This window comes from Apus apus, chromosome 1, assembly GCF_020740795.1.
Source record: "Apus apus isolate bApuApu2 chromosome 1, bApuApu2.pri.cur, whole genome shotgun sequence".
In the NCBI taxonomy this organism is placed as follows: Eukaryota; Metazoa; Chordata; class Aves; order Apodiformes; family Apodidae; genus Apus; species Apus apus.
Genome location: NC_067282.1, coordinates 177,874,132 through 177,895,033, shown reverse-complemented (window position 1 = coordinate 177,895,033; position 20,902 = coordinate 177,874,132). Strand labels below are relative to the sequence as shown.

Here is a 20,902-nt window from a genome sequence, read left to right as displayed (position 1 = left end):
GTTATGTTTGTAAATTAATCTGTGAAAGCTGCATATGACAGCTGGCTTAGATAGGTGTATTGCAAATATGAAGATGATGGTAAATTCTGAAAGGCGAAGGGATATAATATAATAAAAACACACGGCCTGTAGTTAGTGCAGTACATACATTTCAAGGCCAGCATGCATTACACTGTAATGCATTAGTGAGAGTCTTGGGTGTTTATTCATTTTATACCACTGTAAACAGTTAAAGTTACCCCATCAGTGGTGCGATACGGATACGGCTTGCAACTTTGGCACTGTATCATTTTCATTGCAGCTGGTATAATGCCTAATCACAAGATAAAGTCATAGATGATAAAGCATAGCTGTAGTTTTGGACTGGTAGAAAAGCTCACATATCTGGTCTTAGTTTCAGGAGATCTTTCATTTGGAGTCACCAAGCCAGAGATGTACAAGTGAATGTCTACATAAAACTCCAGTGTTCAAGATGTACAGCTACTGTTTTTAGTAGTCTTTGAGACATTGAGAGTATTAACAGCTTGGAGATTTTGAAATTATTTTTGTAGATCAGTTCAGAACTTCATTCCCTCTGTGCTAGTCAAAATTGTTTAGAGGTTGAGGGATCAAGTGAATTTGCAGGAAGGCAACTTTGAAAATTGAGGATGTTGGCCATTCTAATAGTAGTTTGTGCTTGAGACATCACAGTTGATGTAGTTTCTAAAGGCACTGCATGTCATCTACCTTCATAAATAGCAAAGTTAACAACTGTTTGATACTAAACAAAGTGACAGAGAGCATGCACGTGACACTACGCTCATCTTGAGCCAAACAAGAATTTTGATTTTTGTTACAAATCGTATGCTTTGGGTGTGTAGGAAGCAAAAAAAAAAAAAAGAAAACCAAACAACAAAAACCAAAAAGAACAACACGCCTACATTTTGATGTCAGCAAAATTGAATGATCTATTTGTCAGCTGAGTTTTAGTTTGGTTGTGTGCATTTGATTATAAAGTGTTTATTTCTGTAAAGAAATGTCATCTTAAATTGTTGGTAGAATCACTCAGATTAAGATGATGTTGTCTGCAGCAGTGGAGACAGAAAACATTGTTGAAGCAGGGAAGACATAATTCCATCTGAATTAAAAGGAAAAGTAACTACACCTGGACTTCATCAAGTGTTTTCATGCATGTAATTAAGGCATTCATAGTCTCTTTTGGCAGTTAACACTTTGGTTCCTTTGTATTGATGTTGCGTACAAGCAGTTGTAGGCTTACAGAAATGACTAATTTGTTTGTGCTACTCAGTTGATGGGAAGCAATGTAGTTGATCCTTACTGCTGAAGCAGGTCTTGAAGGTTGAGCACCATCTGCTTGTTTCTGGTGATAGTTTCAAAGTGTGAAAACAGGATTCATTTTGGAATTTAAGCCAATCTTGGCAATTTCCCCAGGAAATATATGGGTGCTACCTATAAAAATCTTGCCTGAAAAGTTCTATATTATGTACTACTTTCTTCTAAACATTAATTGAAAACAGAGCTATACTAATTTGATGGAAGTTTACATATTCAAAGTAATCCCCTAACTGTCCTCTGTATTTCAAGGCAATGTAATTAATTGATAACTGTTAGAAAAAAGAACCAAAATAGAATTAAATAATATCTTAATTAGACAATAGTCCTTGTTTCTCGAATGTAACATTTATAGTATTGCTCCTGTTTGTTTCTAAAATGACATCAAAGGATATGTGCCTGTGGTTGTATTTCTATTTTAAAATCTTAAATGCTTAATTTATTATTTAAGGAAAAATCTGTCTTGGAAGAAATTGATGTGATTGTAAATAGCCTGCTAGATATTCTGTTAAGGACCATACTGGAGATCACCAGCCGACCACAGCCGTCAGGCTCTGCTATGCGCCTCCAGTTTCAAGATGTGACGGTAAGTTTCTTATAATGAAATAGCTCACAACTGGTTGGAATACTAGGTTTGTGTCAATATTGTCCTTGTATTGTAATGCACAGAGTTAAAATGTTATGTCTAAAACAGAGAATGAGAACAAAGAAAGATTTTCTTGCATTTTAATCATATTCAGTGGAAATAGTAGGGTTTTTTCCATTAAGTGTATTTATAAATTGTGCCCAAAAAATCAACCCAAAAGGTAAAATTTATTTTGAAATTATTTCAGGTTAATAAATAGTTCATTATGTTTGTTTTTTTTGATAAATTTAAGTAGCTTCTGAAACCTGCTTTTAAAATTGAATTCCTGAGAATGAAAGAGTATCAATTGATAACATTTTATCTCCTAGAATGCATACATTTTACATGATGAAATGGTTCTAAAAGTGCCTGCAGAATCTGTGCTGCTACCTTGTACAAAGCCAGATTTATTAATTGAAAGGTATTTTGTGTTTTTCTGGACTGAGCATTTGAGCTTAATTTCTATCACATGAAGTAGAGCAAAGAGGATGGATTTACAAGATTAACGAATTACATATTGGTCAACCTGTGTCACAACATATGCAAATCAGAAGATTAAAATTCAGGCATTTACAGGAATGCCTATGACGAGCTTGGACAACACAAAATGAAATGTTATTTTGCTTTGTTTTCAGCAAGGTTCCCAGCAAGGGTTTGAAGGGCAAATCAGTTCTAATATAGCAAGGGATATGACTCGGATGTGAGATGAAGGGGTAACATTTTGTGCCGAGAACATAGTATGCTGTGTGATTTGCCATCTCATTATACGCTTAATTAATTAATTGCCCATTTTTTACACTGCAACAATTTTCGTTAATGAATAGATGGTTGCTTTTCAGACCGGAATTTCCTCTGAGATCCAACACTTCAGAAAGCATTTAATGGCTGTGGAAGAAATGTGCTGTTGTTTGTTGTTTGTTTCTTTCTTTCTTTAACTTTATCCCACAGAGAACAAATGTTATATGAAGTGTTTTACGGAGTTGACCAAGCATTGTAAGAAGATAACACCAAACTTTAATAATTGTGATTCGGCAGAACTGTACATCCAACAATTTAAGTTCTTTTTCTTTAAATTACAAAATTACAGATGTACTCTGTGTGGCTCATCAGCCATCACAAGAAAATCTCAGCTGAAGTATGGGTGGTAGTATTAGACGGTTAGTGTAGCAAAGATCTGAGCTTATTGGTTTCTTCTGATATATTCACTTTCTTGCAGATTAAGTTTTTAGAAAACACCATGACAGCCTAATTCTTTCACACCATCCAAAAATTAGACTCTGAAAGTGCTTTCAAGCTGCAAAATTTTTTTTTATGCATCAGAAAAGCCATGTCATTGTCACCACAAGCATCTCAGAGAATACTTAATGTGGAAGTGACTCACAGCGCAGCATAAGGCAATTATATACATTTATGTAGAAACATCATGCAGTACAGGGTTACGGCAACACACAGAGCCAGATTCTTGGAACTAATTGTAGAGCAAGTATGATAAAGTACTCAATGTGAGTACAGCAGTAGAGTCTGTTCCAGTGTGATATCATTATTTCAAGCTGCATATATAATAAAATACTCTTTGTGAGGTGTGTCATGGCAGCACACTGGATCCATTTCTGTCATGCTTTTAAATCAGGTATAGTCTTACTTGTGGAAGTAATCCCAAACTCACCGCAGTGTGATGTTCTAGGCCCAGTTGTCACTGTTTTTCTTCACAAAGAACCCACATAAAATCAAACATCATCAGGCTGTGCACTGCTATGACTGCATCATTTCTTTAATCTCAAATAATTTTGGTACCTTGGCACCATTTCAGTTTGCAGTGAGGAACCTTGTTAGATGGAAACTTGCAAGATGGATGTGATGCTTTAAACTGAGCACAAAAAAAGATGTGGCTGCGAGGTGTCAGGGTCACAGATGTTGCACTAACAAACGTCAGATTTAATGCAGTAGTGTAAGTGGAACTTCTGCTTTAGGATGTCAGTGATTTAGGTGGTTGGATTTCCTTAAGAAAAATACTTTGACATATGAAGAGTTAGAAGAAAGCAATCTAATTAAAACAAACCTGTATTGATTTCAAATCTTGGAAATTTGGTCCCTCAGAACCTAAATTAATTGCAATTATTTAATTGTGAGCTCAATGTATTTTAATAGTTGTGCTTCTTAGATAAGACACAAAAATTGCTTTAGTATTCTATCTAAAGGAATCAGAGACACTGCTTGGCTTATGATAGTAATATTGGATCCTAAATGTTTTTTATGAAGGTTGCTACGTGTTTGGATTTTGCTTTTGTGTGTGATTCGTACATACCCTTCAACAAATGAGGTTGAATATTCATTGTTATTTTAAAAAAAACTGTGTGTATAGCTATCTGCTTTTTAATTAAAAGCTCAAATTTAGAAGTCAGTTAACAACTAGCTGAAGCTGGTACCCGTTCGTTGCTAATCTGTCAGCTATAATAGTACAGCTTTCTGTAATAGACTGTTATTTTTATGCACTGCTATAACTTGAAGTAAATGTGGGAATGTAGAAGGAAGGTGACTATAAAGGACTGGTTAAAATGCTTAAGCAGAAAGGAAGCTATTCAAAAGCTTCATAATCAAATTTTGCCTCTCAAGCTAGCAATAGTTAATCTTGCACCCTTATTTATTTACTCTGCTTGATTTGGTTGATTAGTGGTCTCAGATTTTATAACTGGAGTAAAAGTCCAAAATTTGTGTCTATTTAGATGAACCTACTTTATGCTAAATGGGATGATAAAATCATATTGAGGCTAGAATGAAATAGAGTATCTTAAAAAATAATGATAAAAGAGTAAAGTCTTTTTGTTTTCTGAAGAGAATGTGATATGGTTGGAAGTAAATTTTCTCATACTTACAAGATAGCAGAGGATGAAGATTAAGAAACTTCGTGGCCTTAGGGTACTGTTTTGAGAATGCTGTGTTCATTGTAAAAAGACCATTGTTTTACAAGGAGATAATTAATATGGGATCATTACTTCGGTGTAGAATCTTATTATCAGCAAGAGAATTATTTTATCACCATGTTGCGAGTGAAAGCCATACCTCACACACCACCAAGTATACAAGGTATGCAAGTGAAATAGGCCTTCCCATGTAAAATTCCTGTAAAAATATATTCCTTTTAAAATCTTATATTCTGTTTTTAATGACAGCAAAATCTTCCCCAAATTTGAGTTGACAAAGTAATGGAAGACATAATTTTAAAGTACTACTGTCATAACTGTTTTCCCAGTCTCGTTCTCCGATCCTAGTAGACACAAGCCAGAAGTGTATTTCCTATTATTTAACAAGCTTGTAAGATTTCAAAATTGTTCATTTTAAGCACTGGGATGCAATCCAGACCTTTCACTCTTTTCTGTTTTCATCTGTTCTGCAGTCAGACCACATTGATACCATCGAGTGTTTCTTCCTATTTCAGAAGTGAACAAGCAGACAGGAAAGGGAGAGAGGGAGAACCTATTCCTTCCGTAACATGTTTTTGCATTTCATCACCTGGAGATGTCCATTGCTGTTCCCTGCTCTTTAGTTCCTGAATCCTGTGCTGTTTGAAGGACAGCCTTGTAAATGTGCATCAGCAGAGGCAGTAGGGATCTGTGTAGCAGTCCAGTAAGTCCCTCAGCTGTGCCTTGGAGCGCTCATTTTCTGGAGTCTGGTGGCGCATGAATCCAGGCGTTGGCACTGTGGGAAAGAGTGGTCTTTCCCTACTTCTGATCAAAACATTTTCAAAGGTGGTTCAGTCCTACAAAGGAGTTTTCTTTTTGACAAATACTGGTTTTGCAATGAAAAAAATGTTTTGAAATATTCCCAGCCAACTCCATTAATTTCTTCCCTGAAGGAGAACAATAGTATTCTTCCCAGAATTGTTGCAAAATATTTTTGTTTATATTTGTTTCAAAACTGAGTTGACTAAGAGGTTGCAATTTTTGCAATCTAAATAGTCTGTTTTAAAGCAGATACAGGGGAAATAAATCACAAATCAAAATTTTACTGGTTTAGCCCTTCTGGAAATATTCAAAGTAGTTTTTGCTAAGCAAGTAAACTGTATTTGGGGGAAAATATATTTTTTTAAGTGGAAGGAAGTTCATAGCTAAATTAACATATTTCACAAAATATGGAGTCCAAGCCTGATTGTAAAATAATTTCCCTTGCATTTGTTACATATTTTTAAGTGTGTATAATATGACAGTTTAAGCTCAAGTACAGAAGACATTATAATCTATAATATTTCTATTCTTGGCTTATTTGAACAGGGGGAATTTGTCTCCTGTCTGTTGTCACTCTTACGACAAATGACTGATAGGCATTATCAACAGCTTCTTGATAGCTTCAACACAAAGGAAGATCTGAGGGTAAGTAACATAATTGTCTTTCTGTTTGTTAAGGTCTCTTTTTTATTTCTCTTTTTGATTTATCTCCCTTTGAGGTATTCCTGTGCATTGATTGAACACTTCAGTATTTAAATGCAATCTATTTTTCAGATGAGCTAACTTTTGCACAGGCTTTCACGTGAACTCAGATCCACTCTTATGGTGGTGCTAGGATTCTATTGTCATACAACTACAGCAAATAGAATAAGGATTGGGATGGGGAGATGACTATGTAATTGCTTTAAAGCTGTAAACTTAGCCTCCAGGCCTATTTTAAAGATGGTGTCAATCTAAGGTTACACTGTTCTCCTTGATTCTTCCCATTAGGCAATTTGGCTTTTTTAGTTTATGGTATTTTATGTATTAATTCATGAAATTATACACAGTAATGGCAAACACACAGCTTGAGAAATGCATGTTCAACTTACTCCCCATTTTCCTTAACTGTGCAGCAAGTCCACTGGCAGGAGAAGCTGTCAAACTTGTAATGTTTGTCTGCTCAGTTTGATCATGGAAGAGAGTAGCTGCAGAGCTCTTTCAGGGCAGCTTCTACCAGTTTCATCAATGTATTTACTGGGTTCATAGAGATACGCCATTTTTATTTCCTTTTTGGAGCTGGAGATTGGATTTAAAAAAAAACAAACAACAACAACCAAAACCATTAAGTTTTCCTGCATAAAGATATAAACTAAGACTTTGACTCTCCTAGACTCTGAAAAACATATATATAGTGTGAAATTTGATCCACACAAGAGATTTTGAGTAATGCCCATTCAGCTGGTGATTCTAGATAGGAAAGTAATCAAGTCCTACCATGACAGTATATTTTTAGATGTTACTCTTGAAATGCCATTTGATAAACGTAAGTACTGACCTGAAAAGAGTAGTACAGTTAGGGTGCAACTTCATATTTCCTTAAATTCCTGGTATCTGTTTAGAGCTGTTCTGAAGAGAGCATATTATTCATTAGTTCCTTTTCTTTGTAGTGAGGTGGTCATATTCAGCTTGAAAGAGATAAAATGCTGTTGAATAGTTATTTCTACCATGAATCAAGAGTACTACCTAGGATCTATATAGGCAATTTTTAGTATATATTGTGGAACCTAGGCATTTTTTACTGAAAACATTTTCCCTTTTGTTTGAGTTCTGATTGGGTCTTTATTCCTGGCTATAAATATTTGTATTTCCTAGAGGTTTCAAGCTTGATTTCTGTTTGATGTATCTATGAAATACAGTGTTGACTTTATTCAGACTTTCTTGCTTCTAGAACATAAAAAAGCCCTAGAATTAATACTTGAATGGTGTTTAATTTGACACATTTATATTCCCCCCACTCACATACCCTACTATTAAACAAAGACATAAGGAAAGCAGCTGTAGTCAGTGTCATCAGCTATCAAAACAGAGGTCTTAAGGACTCAAGTCCAGAGTTTATTTCCATTCACATCTCATCAAATCAGCATCAGCTCCACCAGTCATTCATTGGCAGAAGGCTGATCAGAATTAATGAAACATCCTTTTTCTTAAATAATATAAGATATTGGGGGTTTTTCCCCTAATTTAGAAATACTAAATATCACTGAAATGTATATAACTTGAGAGGAAGAGGGGAAGATGAGAGCTAGTGTGCGAGGCTGATGCACTGCTGTTAATCATGAGGTGATTGTGTCTAACTTAGGCCATCTAGACCATCTTGCCACTTTGTGTTTTTCCGCTTTGTTTGCCAAATGTGGAGCTTCCTTGATATTTTATATTGCTTTGAGATATGCTTCTTAGGAAATGACATCAGTATGAGTAAATGAAGATTCAGAAGCTGTAAGTATCTGTGATGATGCTTTTTTGTGTGTGTGAGGTGTTTTGAGAGGTTGAGCTAGTAGCTATAGTTCATCTTGTAGCTAGTATGTACTTTGGAATTTAAGCTTCAGTGGTGACTACTATCAGCTTGCTGTACTTTTTAATCCTCTTTTTGCCCCTGGTCAGTGATGTCAGAGTGAATTTGGTCTTCCCTAAGCCACATTACATGTTACAAATCTGATACGGGGTTCCCGCGCGACTTACCTGAGTGTAACCCAGGCCTCTGAATTGCTGTCTGCTGTGCTTTTTTGCTTTGCCTACCTCTTCTTATGATTAAATGTCTATGCTGAATTGATATCACAAGGTGTTTTTTCTTTCTTCTCAACTAATTCTTAAGGCTGCTATGTTAAGTGAATGCATGAATGCATGTTTGCAAAGCATTTATGATCCTGTTAAAGAAATACCCTCACCAAACCACTTCTCCAAACAAAAATTCACTCATGAAAGTACTTGTAAAAAGGGAATGAAGATTGTTCTTCATTCTGTCAAAAAATATAGCAAAATGGAGACTTTGGGCAAACGGCTTCTACACATGACATGCAGCTGAGTGATGCTTTAAACAAGTGGTTGCTTATGGAAATATTTCCCCTATTTTGTAATCATATTAAGTTTAAGTAAATGGCATGGTGACTTTTTATTTTAGTCAGTTCCTAAAGAGAGTTCAGTTTTTTGCAGACAAAGCAGAACACAAAAAGAAAGTTTCATATTTGAAAACATGCAAATGAAAGAAGAAAAAAATAACAGGGGATTCATGTCTGAGTGGTAGCACCAGAGACTATCATCACTCACTTTTTTAAATATTGAATATATGAGGCAGTAATTTTAAATGCTTCCTTTTATCTTGCAATATTATTTTCAAGATATGCTCCTTTTGCTTACCGCAAAACACCATCTTCTTCTAGTAAATATATTTTATAGCAATTTATAGAATAGAAGCACCCTGTAGGTGGATATTTACTGCCACAAAAAAAGCTCAGATGCAGTTTATGACAAAAGGTAACAGTGGAAATTATAAATAGGAGAAGTGGGAAAGTGAATGAGAAAACCAGTTAGCACAGTGCAGCTCTTATCATAGCAAGGTGGGTTTGGTTTATATGTGTGAGTTTTTTAATTAATAGATTAAAATAAGACGAAACAAATAGATAAGCACCTGCCAGAAAGCCTAGTTTTTATCCATTGGCAGTGTATCCTACATAATGTGGCAGAATAGATAGACAGGAGAGAGCTGGTATAGGAAAAGGTAATATTTCATGGGTATGGGTGTAAACCTTACTAGTTCTCTGATCCCTCTCTTCCAGTTAAAGGAGCCTGTGCAGGGTAAGGTGGGTGCCAAAGTGCAGTTTATTCCACTGCTCTCTTCTAATGACATGTTGAACACTGACTGTGTGAGGTCCATGGACGTGGGGAATGTTTCTGGTGGAGAAGCTCAGTTCCAGCTGCCATCCTTCCCCCGCTATGCCGGGACATCTGCTCATGTATGGGACCTCTGAAACGATGGGTGCTGAGGCAGAGGGATAGCTTTAAAATAAACATTTGGTTGGCTTCTGATACAGACTGAGGAAATGGTGAACAAGAGAAGATATGGGAAAAGATATGTCCACAGAATGAATGAGTTGTCTGGGCAGAGACAACTCACTGTCAATCCATTATCTTTCTTGTGGACTCCTTGGCTCTCTGCAAAAAAGCTCTAGGATGCTCTACAAAGACTTGATAAGAAGTAGTTTAATAACACTGCAGTGCAAACCAAAGCAGTGGATGATCAAGCAATTAGCTTCAAAGTGGACTGTTGACCAAAACTAAAATGTTTATATAGATGCACCCTGAGAGATCCAGTTAAAAGTCTGACCTGCTTTACAGAGGATTTTGCATACAAGGAGATGTGAAAGAAATTCTGAAGCAGTTTTTGTTAAATGAATAGATGATTTTCAGTCCTTCAGAAGGTCATGCTTCTCACTTAATCACAGTTGGATAATTTCATCCAGTAGCTATTACTGGTAGAGGAAACTGAACTGTAATATTTTGCTATTATTAAAATGGTGTAAGATAAACTAGAGCTTATATAGTCAAGGTAGAATATTAAGAGATGTTATTTAGAGTATGTAAAAGGACAGAATTACTCCCTTGCTGTCTCTTATGATAGAAGACGTATGTAACGTTCATGATCTCTGCACTCAATGAACCAAGTATTAGTTCACTTATACGGCCCACCAAAATGTTTGTTAGGTGTTAAAATCTGTTACTTATTCATTAATGATGTGTCCAGCAGAGCAGATACTACTATGAAAGACAGTAGTCCCGTTCAAATGAAACAGCTCAAAATATAGTTAGAAAATTGATCTTTCATGAAAGGTAATTCATAGTAATGTCTTGTGACATTTAGACTGTGAAACAAAAAAAGCATCATGCAAACAAAAAAGCAATTGCATTGTGCAAAATGGCAGGTGTTGCAATGCTGATAAAAAAAAAAAAAAGTATAGAATTGCTTTGTTGAAGGTGGGTCCCTTGGGAGTGAACACTGACATTGAGTATTGATGAGCAGCACTGACATATGGAGGATACCAGCACATAAATGGCGAAGTATCAGACTAGTCAACTGGCATTTTACCCTTTGGTTATTTTCATTCTTACAATGGATTCCTGGGGAAATGTATTACCAAATAAACAAAAAAAAAAATAATAAAAAAATAAAAGTTAGCCACAGATGAATTCTGTTAATAGAAGCTCAATAGTCGTGTCTTTAAAATCTTCCAACTGACTAGTTTTTCTAAAATTTTATGAGTTACCTGTTTTTTTTCAGTTAGATTTCATCTTTGAATTTTACTGCATTTTGTTCTTACTTTTTAAACATGTACTGTAACAAAGAGATCTTCTATCTTACTCAGGCTTTTCAAATCCACAATTTGTATCTAATATCACTTACCACTAAAATCATGACACGGTTTTCAAATTTTTTTCTGTTCAAATGAGAAATTATTAGCCTGGTGGTAATGATTCAAAATTTAATACCAGTGTCTACATATTTGTTTTAAAGTTTTCTTGAAATAAAAAATAAATAAATTATATTTTTAGCATAGTTACCTAAGGAAATGAAGTATCTATGGTCTTCCTCTCTTTGTATCATTCCTACCTTGATGAATTTTGAACAAGCTGATACATTTCAGCAGGCTTTGGCAGTTGCCCATGGGTCTCAAAGGCACTAAGTTTACACCTCATGCAGCCCCTGGATTTTAAGTTCTTAAACCATTGCTTTCCTTCTCATCAGTAACTGTCTGGTCTCTTTAGTTTAGCAGCTAGTCATTTTGGAGCCATGCTGCTCCCTAACAGAAGCAACATGCATCGTGTCTGGACAACAGATGAGATAAAAATAGCATATGAGAGAATCTGGGACCTCATTTGAGAGGTGACATACAGTAGCGTTCAAGCTGCAGAGATTACAGCTCAGGGAAGTGAGGTAACCCCTAAAGAATAAAAGGAGCAGACAGAAGTGTTGAACTTTAACTGAGGGACAGAGCTGTAGGAAAACAGCCTGGAACAGATGTGTTGCTCGTAGAGCTACTTGTTTATCTGTAAAGCTGGTCACCTGCATTCAAACACTATGTTGTCTGCAGTGATTATCGTTTATACTCTTTAATACAGCAACTTTTTTGACATCTTGCTTAGAAAACAGGTTTTCTCTTTTATGTAATCTTCTCTGTTGGGTGGGTGCAGGGATCTTAGCTGCCTTTCCTGCATTCATCCCCCTTTACAGTGATTCTCTAATGAAAGACATCTCTTGTGCAGTGCCCATAATTTTCACTTTGATAGAAGCACTTGAGAACATATTGGTGTTCAGAATGTGGTGTTTTGGGCTAGCTCTGCAAGTGGTGTGGGCAGAATCAACAAAGCATTTCAAGGTCAGGTGCCATACTGATTATGTTAGGCAAGTTACATCACTTGCCTCATGCTCTTCATGATGTCTACAGCTCCATTTTGCTTACTAACAAAATGCTGGCAGGACTATACACAATCCAGATGGGCCATTAGAAGTGCTACCCTTGTTGGTAGCTTTATTTGTGAGAAAAAAATCTGAAAAACTGTGCTGAAAGCAATAGTTTAATTTAGCTTTTTATTAGTGAGTTAAATGATATATGGAGATGACAATGCTAAAAGCTCTTAAGCAGTGCTTCCTACTTGCAAAGTAGCTCACGTGTTCCCTATTTTTATAGATTCAGCAAATGAGGCAGAATGGTTAAGTGACCTGCACGAAGACAGACAGACAGCTGCAGTTAACAGTTCAGGGGCCTCAGCATCATATTGAATTCACTGGTCTTTGCAAACCCAATGTGAAAGTTGTCCTTGTGCACTCTTTCTCTCTCCCACCAAGTAATGCTACTTTTAGAATAAATCTTGCAAGTGATGAAAACCTGGCATGATTAAGGAGATAGTCAGAACTCTGTAGTGTTTGTAAAGTGCTTTTTTGATTTGCAGATTGTTCTGGGGATCACATTTCTGGAAGTGTATGGGTGGAAACCAAATACATCTTTGACATTTCTCTTATGCACTGCTGTCAATCAAATGGCACATTAAATTATTTTTCTCCTCTTAAATAAATTGAATTAAATCAGTATTTAAAGCTTTCTTGGGGAATCAAAAAGTTGAAAAAATATTCAGAGGTGTATCTGTGTTGAAAATAAATGCATTTTTGCTATTTCTATAATGATTTCTTGTCTCTGATTGAAATATATTTAAAGCTCACTGCTCTCTTTAAAGCAGAAAAGACATATGACTGCTTCTTTTCCTTCCAAAGGATTTCCTGCTGCAGATTTTCACTGTATTTCGGATACTAATACGACCAGAGATGTTTCCAAAAGACTGGACAGTGATGCGTTTGGTTGCAAACAAGTAAGGCATTTTTAATGTTAATAAAAATATGAGTAGTATGCAAAGAACATGGTATAGATAAATAAAGTTATCTAATTATGTAATAAAATTCAAAATGTCTTTTATAATGCTGGCTGCAGTTTTTCATTTTTTAATTTAAGATTTTAAATCTCTGGACTTATTTTACACAATAGATTCATGATACAATCTGTAACTCTTTCTATTCTGGATTTTTGTAAGAACATATAACTGAAAATTGAGAAACACTTTTACAGAATGAAGATGCTAAGCACCAACTGCTTTGTTTTCCAAGTAGCAAATGACAACGCTCAACAGAACTTCATTTCAAATCGGTTTAAATGCTGAGTGGGTAAAGATGTGTGCGCTCCAAAGAAGAAATTATCTGCTGTGTAATACAGTTAGCGATGGTTTTGCATGTTTGTTAATTTAGTGCTTGTCAGAAGAACCACAAATTAAAAAACACCGATCAGGAAATGAAATACAGCACAGGCAACAGTACCACAGGGTTCAAAGTATTGCCTAGTGATACTCTGAGATGTAATCTGCCTTTAAGCCATTCTTTCTCTGCTCAGGCCTTATTTTTAGAGAAACATTTAGAAAGTGTTCCCAGCATTTCTGGGAAATCATTACAATGGGTCTGAAAGTACTGAAATTTATTTCACCTATATCACTAGCTATTCTTTTTCGTAGCCTTACCTTTAGATCAGATAAGCCAGCTAAACAGTCCACATTAGTATACAGACACCAATGTCAGCAGAGGCGAGGGTTTGTATTGGGCAGACCTAGGAAACCTGAATTTAGGATTGACTTCACCCTTTGTGGTACATACTGCAGTGCCTGATGGAAATTGTTTTTTAGGCTGTGTTGTGACTGCTGGCTCCAAGGAGAATTTAAATTCATGGTGCTTTATGGACCACTAGTAACAATATTCTTGCTCTAAATTTCTACCTAGAAAGGTTGAACCAGATGATCCTTAAGGTCCCTTCTTATCTGGCATTCTGTGATTCTATGATTCTGTGAATTTAGCAAAATTTATGTTCATAGAATCACAGAATGGTTTGGGTTAGAAGGGACCTTAAAGATCATCCAGTTCCAACCTCCCTGCATGGGCAGGGACACCTCCCACTAGGTCAGGGTGCTCAAAGCCCCATCCAACCTGCCCTTTAACACTTTCAGGGAGGAGGCATCCACAACTTCCCTGGGCAACCTGATCCAGTGTCTCACCACCCTCACACTAAAGATCTTCTTCCTAATGACTAATCTAAATCTCCTGTTTTCCAGTCCATCCTCTTGCTACAAGCCCATGTAAAAAGCCCCTCCCCAGCTTTCCATAGGCCCGTTCAGATACTGAAAGGCTGTAAATAAGGTCTCCCTGGAGGTTTTTCTTCTCCAGGCTGAACAACCCCAACTCTCTCAGCCTGTCTTCACAGGAGAGATGCTCCAGCCCTCTGATCATCTGCATGGTCCTCCTCTGGGCTTACTCCAACAGCTCCATCTCCTTCCTGTTTTGGGTTCTCCAGAACTGGACACAGTACTGCACCAGCTTCCCTGGGGTGTTAATGATATATATTTGTTTATGTGGGTATGCAAGCATCATTGTATTTGTTCAAACTTTGTCATGGCTTGTAAAAATAACATTGTTTACTCATTTTTATTCCTTCACTTGGTGTTGCTAATCTTGCCCAGTTGGGAAAAGAAATTGTTAATAATCAAATAATAGATATGGTGTTTGTTTCTGTGTATGATATTAAAGAAGATACGGCTTATACAGGCCTGCATCTGGTAATCATGCTTGAGAAATAAATTGAGAAACACAGGAAAGAGGGAAAAAACATAGGAACTTTTAGACTAAAAATATAATCTAAGAAATTGTTATTTATTCCAGAAACAGCTGGCTTGGCAGATGGCTTTGCAACAGCTGACATGTACAAAACTAAGATTCAGGAATGACCTTGGCATCTATTTCTTAGGCTGGGGGTGTTGACATATACTAAGGTTTATGATGCTGAGTTCTGCAAAAGGAATATTTACTTGCACCAGTATTTTAGTTAGCATCACATCTCCTTTTAGTAATCCATGTCATGTTGTTTCTGACCATCTAGGAGGTGACTCTATGTCCAGTTCTGTCAGGCGGAGAAGATTGGCAATAAATGCTAGTGGGAGCTGGCCATGAGAAGCCAATCAGATCAGCTCAATGAACCTGACAACACAATGGCAGAAGCATGGCTGCCAGCAAATGGGCTGTAAACACAAATTTACCAATTCAATATTCCATAATTGCTTTGCTAGGCAATTGTTCCTTTGTGGAGTAACTGCTGGTTTCCTATCAGACAGGGCATTGGCCAGGTGTACTAAAAAGTGTGGTGTGAACTGAAGGCTTATCATTCCTTTGTTATATACTATGGATTAGTTTCTATTCCTTTTTGAGGCAGCATAAAGGAAAATCTGCTACTGTTCTCACCTCAGCTGCTGATCACTAGTTTTTCCAAAGCTGTTTGTGAATGGAATCTCCTTCCTTTCACTTGTGTCCTCCACAGCCATTGCAGTGGCTGCCTTCCTTCAGTGTCAGTGTTCAAACGTACAGAGCCACAGAGTTGCAGTTCTGCTTGGATTGTCCCAACCCAAAATCTTTTAAGTGCAAAGGGAAGAGTCAGAGCCAAGATGAGAAACGAGGGCACTGCCTGCACCACAGACAGGAGCAGCTGCGTGCTGTTCTCCCTGAGCTTCACTCAATGAGCCAGAACTCTGAAGGCAGAACTTCTTGAACTCCCTGCTGCTCTGTTCATGTCTAAAAGGCAAAACTAGAAAGTCTGGTTCATCTTTTTAAGAGCATAATCAAGCAACCCGTTAACAGCATGTATCATTTCTTGCTCCTGCTTCCCAGGACTAAAATGACTGCCATGTTTCCTGTGTCAGAAGGCTGCCTTTTCAGCTGTCTGGGCTTCAGCCTGAGAATGGGTAGCTTTTCTGAAGGCAGTGTCTGTCTTGGGAGCTTCACCCATCAGTGCAGTCACATCACCAGCAGCACTGTCTTTTCTCTTCCCTGTCCCTAGAGTGATATAAAAATTCAAACTGGTATTTGCAGGAAGAGAGATCTAGCCTATCGAGGGAAGAAATGAGTCCTAGCAAGGATATAATCAGGCAATAAGCTTCTCCTGAGAGGGAAAATACCCTTTTTTTTCTTACTTATATATGAAGAACTTCAATTACCTGAAATATTTTTGGGTCTTAAAATGCCATAATTCTTTCAATATATAATATTTATATATCAGAAAATCGTTGCTCCCTGGCTAGTAGAATTTTTTATTTCTTGTTGCAGTATTCTCAATAATTACATAGCATCTGATCATTTGATGCTGTCTGGGATAAAAAAAAAAAAACAAAAAAAAAAAACCCAGAAGGTACTGTAAGCTCGAGAAGACAAACTATAACTACCCAGAATTAAGATACTTCCTGGTGACACATGTATGATCTATAATTCTGAATGCCTGTGTGCCCGACATGAGAAAGCACTAATGCTAGCATTCTGAAATTGCTAAGTGACTTCCAAAATTTGAGAAATAAAGTAAGATTTAAAAAGGCAGACTTAACACTAAAGCAGAGAAACAGATCTTTTTTGAAATGCGTTCTGTGATAGAAGGAGAAGAACATAAAAAAAAAAAAATCCTTCATGTTTATTACTGTCTAGCAGTTGAGCAATGAGACAAATTAACTGGTTAAAACTGCGTAAGGATTAGCTCTGTATTGAGCTAATCAGCATGCATTCAGTAAAGCAAAAAAATTATGATTATCTCTTTTTCTAACATGGATGTTATTAATGAATGACAAAAATATAATTTTATATATACTGTAGAAAATACAGTTTTAATTTCTTTCATTGTAGGGACAGACTTACTCTCTAAATCAACTAGGTGGTAAGCTGGAGCTGGCTGGGCCTCTAAGTAAGGCTTCTATATGTGACTCCAAATGAACACCACATAATATAGGAAGATGTCTGAATCACTTGCCTAGAGCCAGAGAGGAATCCAAAATTCTGTAAAAAAATATGCCAGACTTAAATTGAAGCTTCTGGTTAACACCTTAAAGATGTCTCTCTGAATTGGAAATCATTGTGTAATGGTCACTTCTGTAAGTTACTGTAAGGTTAGGAGAACAATCATTAATCTGATGCTTTAACTGACTGACATCTTTTGAGAGCATTTGAACAGACTCAGCTGAGCTCCAGGTATGTCATGTTTCGTTAACAATTGAGGAGGCTGTTGGAGAGCAAAGTGAGTTTCTGTTACTTGCCTGAGGAAGGGTTTGATATTTATAACATACTATGCCTATGTATAATTGAGCAATGAACTAATTTTCCACTGTTCTTGGTATGCAAGAAGCTTTAATTTTCAAGATCTGTGAATGATTAAATATGTATATCCTTGCAGTGTTTTGATGAATGACAGAGATGGTAGATCATACAATTCTCAATCTGAATTTTATAAACACACAATAATGGATGCATGAATTATTATTTCTAGTAAAATAATTGAACTGTAATGTAAGATTTATTGTAGTCTGTTGCTTTTACTAAAGTCCAGAAGATAGCTACTGACAGTTGGGCATAGAGACTTTAAACAGTGAATCCTTTTGGTTATCTAATTCAGTAATGACTGCAAGACATTATTTTTTAAGAAGTAATTAGAATACACAGTAAAGGAAGACATCGAATTAGCATTAGTTTCATCATTATGGCTGCTTTGAAGAATCCTGTTAGCTCTCATGGTGTGGGAGTCAGAGACTCCTACAATGAACAAAAATTCTTGCTTTTATGTAATATGCAGTGTTGCTAACAATATTCTTGCTTTCATGTAATACAAAATGTTGCTAACAACTGAACTTGACACTCAGTGCTCCACAAGAATCATATAAATACATAGGTATGCATGTATGAATAAGTTTATATACATGTAACACTGGATATATATGGATATATGTGGCTCTAGGTTTATTACATTAACTTATGAAATATGAAATAAACCTTTTTTTCTGTTCAAACCCCTCTGTGCTCAGGAAGATTTCACTCTGAAATGGCAAAGGATGAAATGAGAAGCCACTGTTACATATTTGTCCTGTATCAGAATGGAAAAAAAAAAGCTTTCATTTTCTACCATTGGCTGCCCAGGCAAAAGCCAAGTCACTATAGCACAGTCTAGGCAGCAAACCAGTTGTTGAACTTCTGGGGGCTGCCTTGGATTTTTCAAACCATTTGTTACAGAAGAGTTTGTTATGAAAATCTGATGGAAAAACCACTCTTTCAAAAACACTCTGACTGAACCTTGGGGTTAGCATTCTGTGTTTGAGCCCAGAATGATTTAGTAGCTAGAAGCGGAGGTTTTTCTCCTGTAAAAAGAGTCAGTGGTTCTGAACAAATTTGTGGCAGATGGTAAGAGGAAGAAAAGCAAATCTTTTTACAAACTCCGTGTTTTCTAGTTTGGTACTCAAATGGATTTTAAATAAATCCTGTTGTTGTTGTTTTGAAATTGTTGGCTGGAAAGTAAGTTGGAATGTGAATATTGTATTGGAACAGGCAACTGTCCATCTGGCTGCTGTTTCTGCTTTCTGCATTTTTTGCCTTTTTTTTTTTTTTTTAATAGAACCTACATTATAAAGAGAACGCCTGATGTTTCCTTTCTTACCTTATTTTGGTTTCTCTTGTGGATTCAGAATAACAGCTTGTTGATGAAAGAACAGGGCTTCATCTTTCTAAGTTCAGTTTTGAAGGATTTTTTACTACAACATATATACTCTTACTCTACAGACCCACATTTTATGAACTGTTTAGTATGTATTTGGCTTACCAAATAAATCAAAGCTGAGCTATGGTGCCTTTTGCAAGAAGTACTTGCATTGCAATTACTGCATTACCTCAGGAAAAGCCTGAAAAAAATCTGCTAAAAAATTGTGCTTAAGATTTCTAGTCTAATTTTATTCTCGTAAGAATTTAAGCAGATTTTTCTCTTCAGTTTCACCTGCCGTGGAAGGAACGGAGCAAGAAAGGAATTGTCTCAGACATACACAGAACTCTGTAATGTAAACTTGGCATTATGGTTGCAGTTCTTGAGATCTTCTGGAATTCTTTCTTGCTTGCAGTTTTTCAGGATTTTATTACTTGGATTGAAATTCTATGCAGCAATAGTTCTGATGAACTGACCTTTTCTATCAGAATATCTTCTTGAATTATGCAAACTATTTCCATTTTGTGAAATACATGGGCTGTAAATTAAGTCCTGCACAATAACAAGAGTGATGGGACTCTCTTATCTGTGCCTTCATTCTTAGCTTTGCTTAAATTACAGTTTGTTAATGTTTCACTTTGTCTTCTGTGCTGCAACAGGGAGTTATGTGTACACACTGTAACTTCCCATTGATGGAAAAGTGGGGTAAACTATAGAGATGAGTGCTAAACATGGAACACTACTTGGATAAAAAAAACACAATATAAAACTTCAGAAAATAATATATATGAAAATGACATTCAAGCAATGGAACTGGGAAGGAATGAAACTTGAGACTTAAGTAGTGTTCTAAAAGCAGTCCCAGACTTGGCTGTTACAAATGCTCAGACACAGCAAATCCAAAGTTAAGTTTGGCATGGACAGTAATTTTAAAAGTAGAGAAATGGAAGCAAACATTTGAACTAGTAATAAACAAAATGATACATAGTCATTTTTTATTTATAAACTTGAAATCTGTCAAAAGTGCCAGAAGAAAAACATAATTTTTCTCCTAGGTGGGTTGGTTAACATAGAGTTCTTCAGTGTTGTGAAGATGGAAAATGTTATACCTGTAAAAACGTATATTGCTGTTATTATATTTAATAAAACATTTTGTCTTGAATGCATTGCAAAAATAGTTCAAAAAAGAAGTCAAAAGTATAGAAAGGGAAACAAATTTTAGTGTAATAACAGCATACAGGTCCACAGCTATGCTCACAGAAATATCAGATGTATTAGTAGTAGATAGATGCTAATGAAATGAAATATGTAGATATAACCTTTTTCTCAGAAAGTCTTTAAAGTTGACTGTTGTAAAATACGTGAGTGTAACAGCAAAAAGATCACCGTGTTTGTCTTGTTTCCTCCTCATTAAGCACCTGCTACTGACTACTTTCAAAAGGAATTTAATGGTTTATATGGTTTTTTGTTTTGACTAAGTATATTGAGAGATATATGCTGCAGAGGTTAGCTTGAAGGGTTCAATCACTGAAATAATCTTTTTGATCAATTATATTATTTTATATTGAACATCACTTTTCAACACACATTCTTACATCATGCTAGTTTTACTGATTTTTTTTCTTATTAATGTGCATGTTTTCTGTCCGTCGTTGCTGTTAATCAGATACTCGTATATGTTTAGAATGTAGTGTTTAATGCCACCTTACATGCTGTGTCTATTTCTTCCTTGGAAAATTGTCTGGCTCTGAGTACTAAATATGAATTTCCACTTAATTAAAACTACTGTCTTTTTAATTCTTTTCTTCCCAGTGTGATCATTACTACAGTCTTGTACCTTTCGGATGCCCTTCGTAAAAACTTCTTGAATGAAAACTTTGATTACAAGGTAGAGTAAATGTATTAAACATAAGATAGATGCAATAGCTGCTATGTTATTCTGTGGCTTGGTTCTTTGTTATTGAATTTAGCTCCAGCATCTGAGCAGCTAGAACATATACTAAATCAGGAATTTCAAATATTCAGTGGTTGTTTTCTGAAATACAGAACTGTTTTAAAAATCAGGAGTGCTGCAGGGGTTTTTAATTCCTTATTTTTTATTTTGTTAT

At 36.0% G+C, this 20,902-nt stretch overlaps 1 protein-coding gene across 5 annotated transcripts in view; it reads left to right on the top strand.

Moving 5' to 3' along the window:
• DOCK4 (dedicator of cytokinesis 4) overlaps positions 1-20,902 on the top strand; it is a 234,820-nt gene that overhangs the window by 161,602 nt on the left and 52,316 nt on the right. For all 5 annotated transcript variants that reach the window (XM_051625806.1, XM_051625795.1, XM_051625807.1 and 2 more), the window contains exons 25-28: positions 1,784-1,918; positions 6,226-6,324; positions 12,983-13,077; positions 20,607-20,682. In XM_051625806.1, coding sequence (XP_051481766.1) covers positions 1,784-1,918; positions 6,226-6,324; positions 12,983-13,077; positions 20,607-20,682 — 405 coding nt within the window. The remainder of the gene's footprint in view (positions 1-1,783; positions 1,919-6,225; positions 6,325-12,982; positions 13,078-20,606; positions 20,683-20,902) is intronic.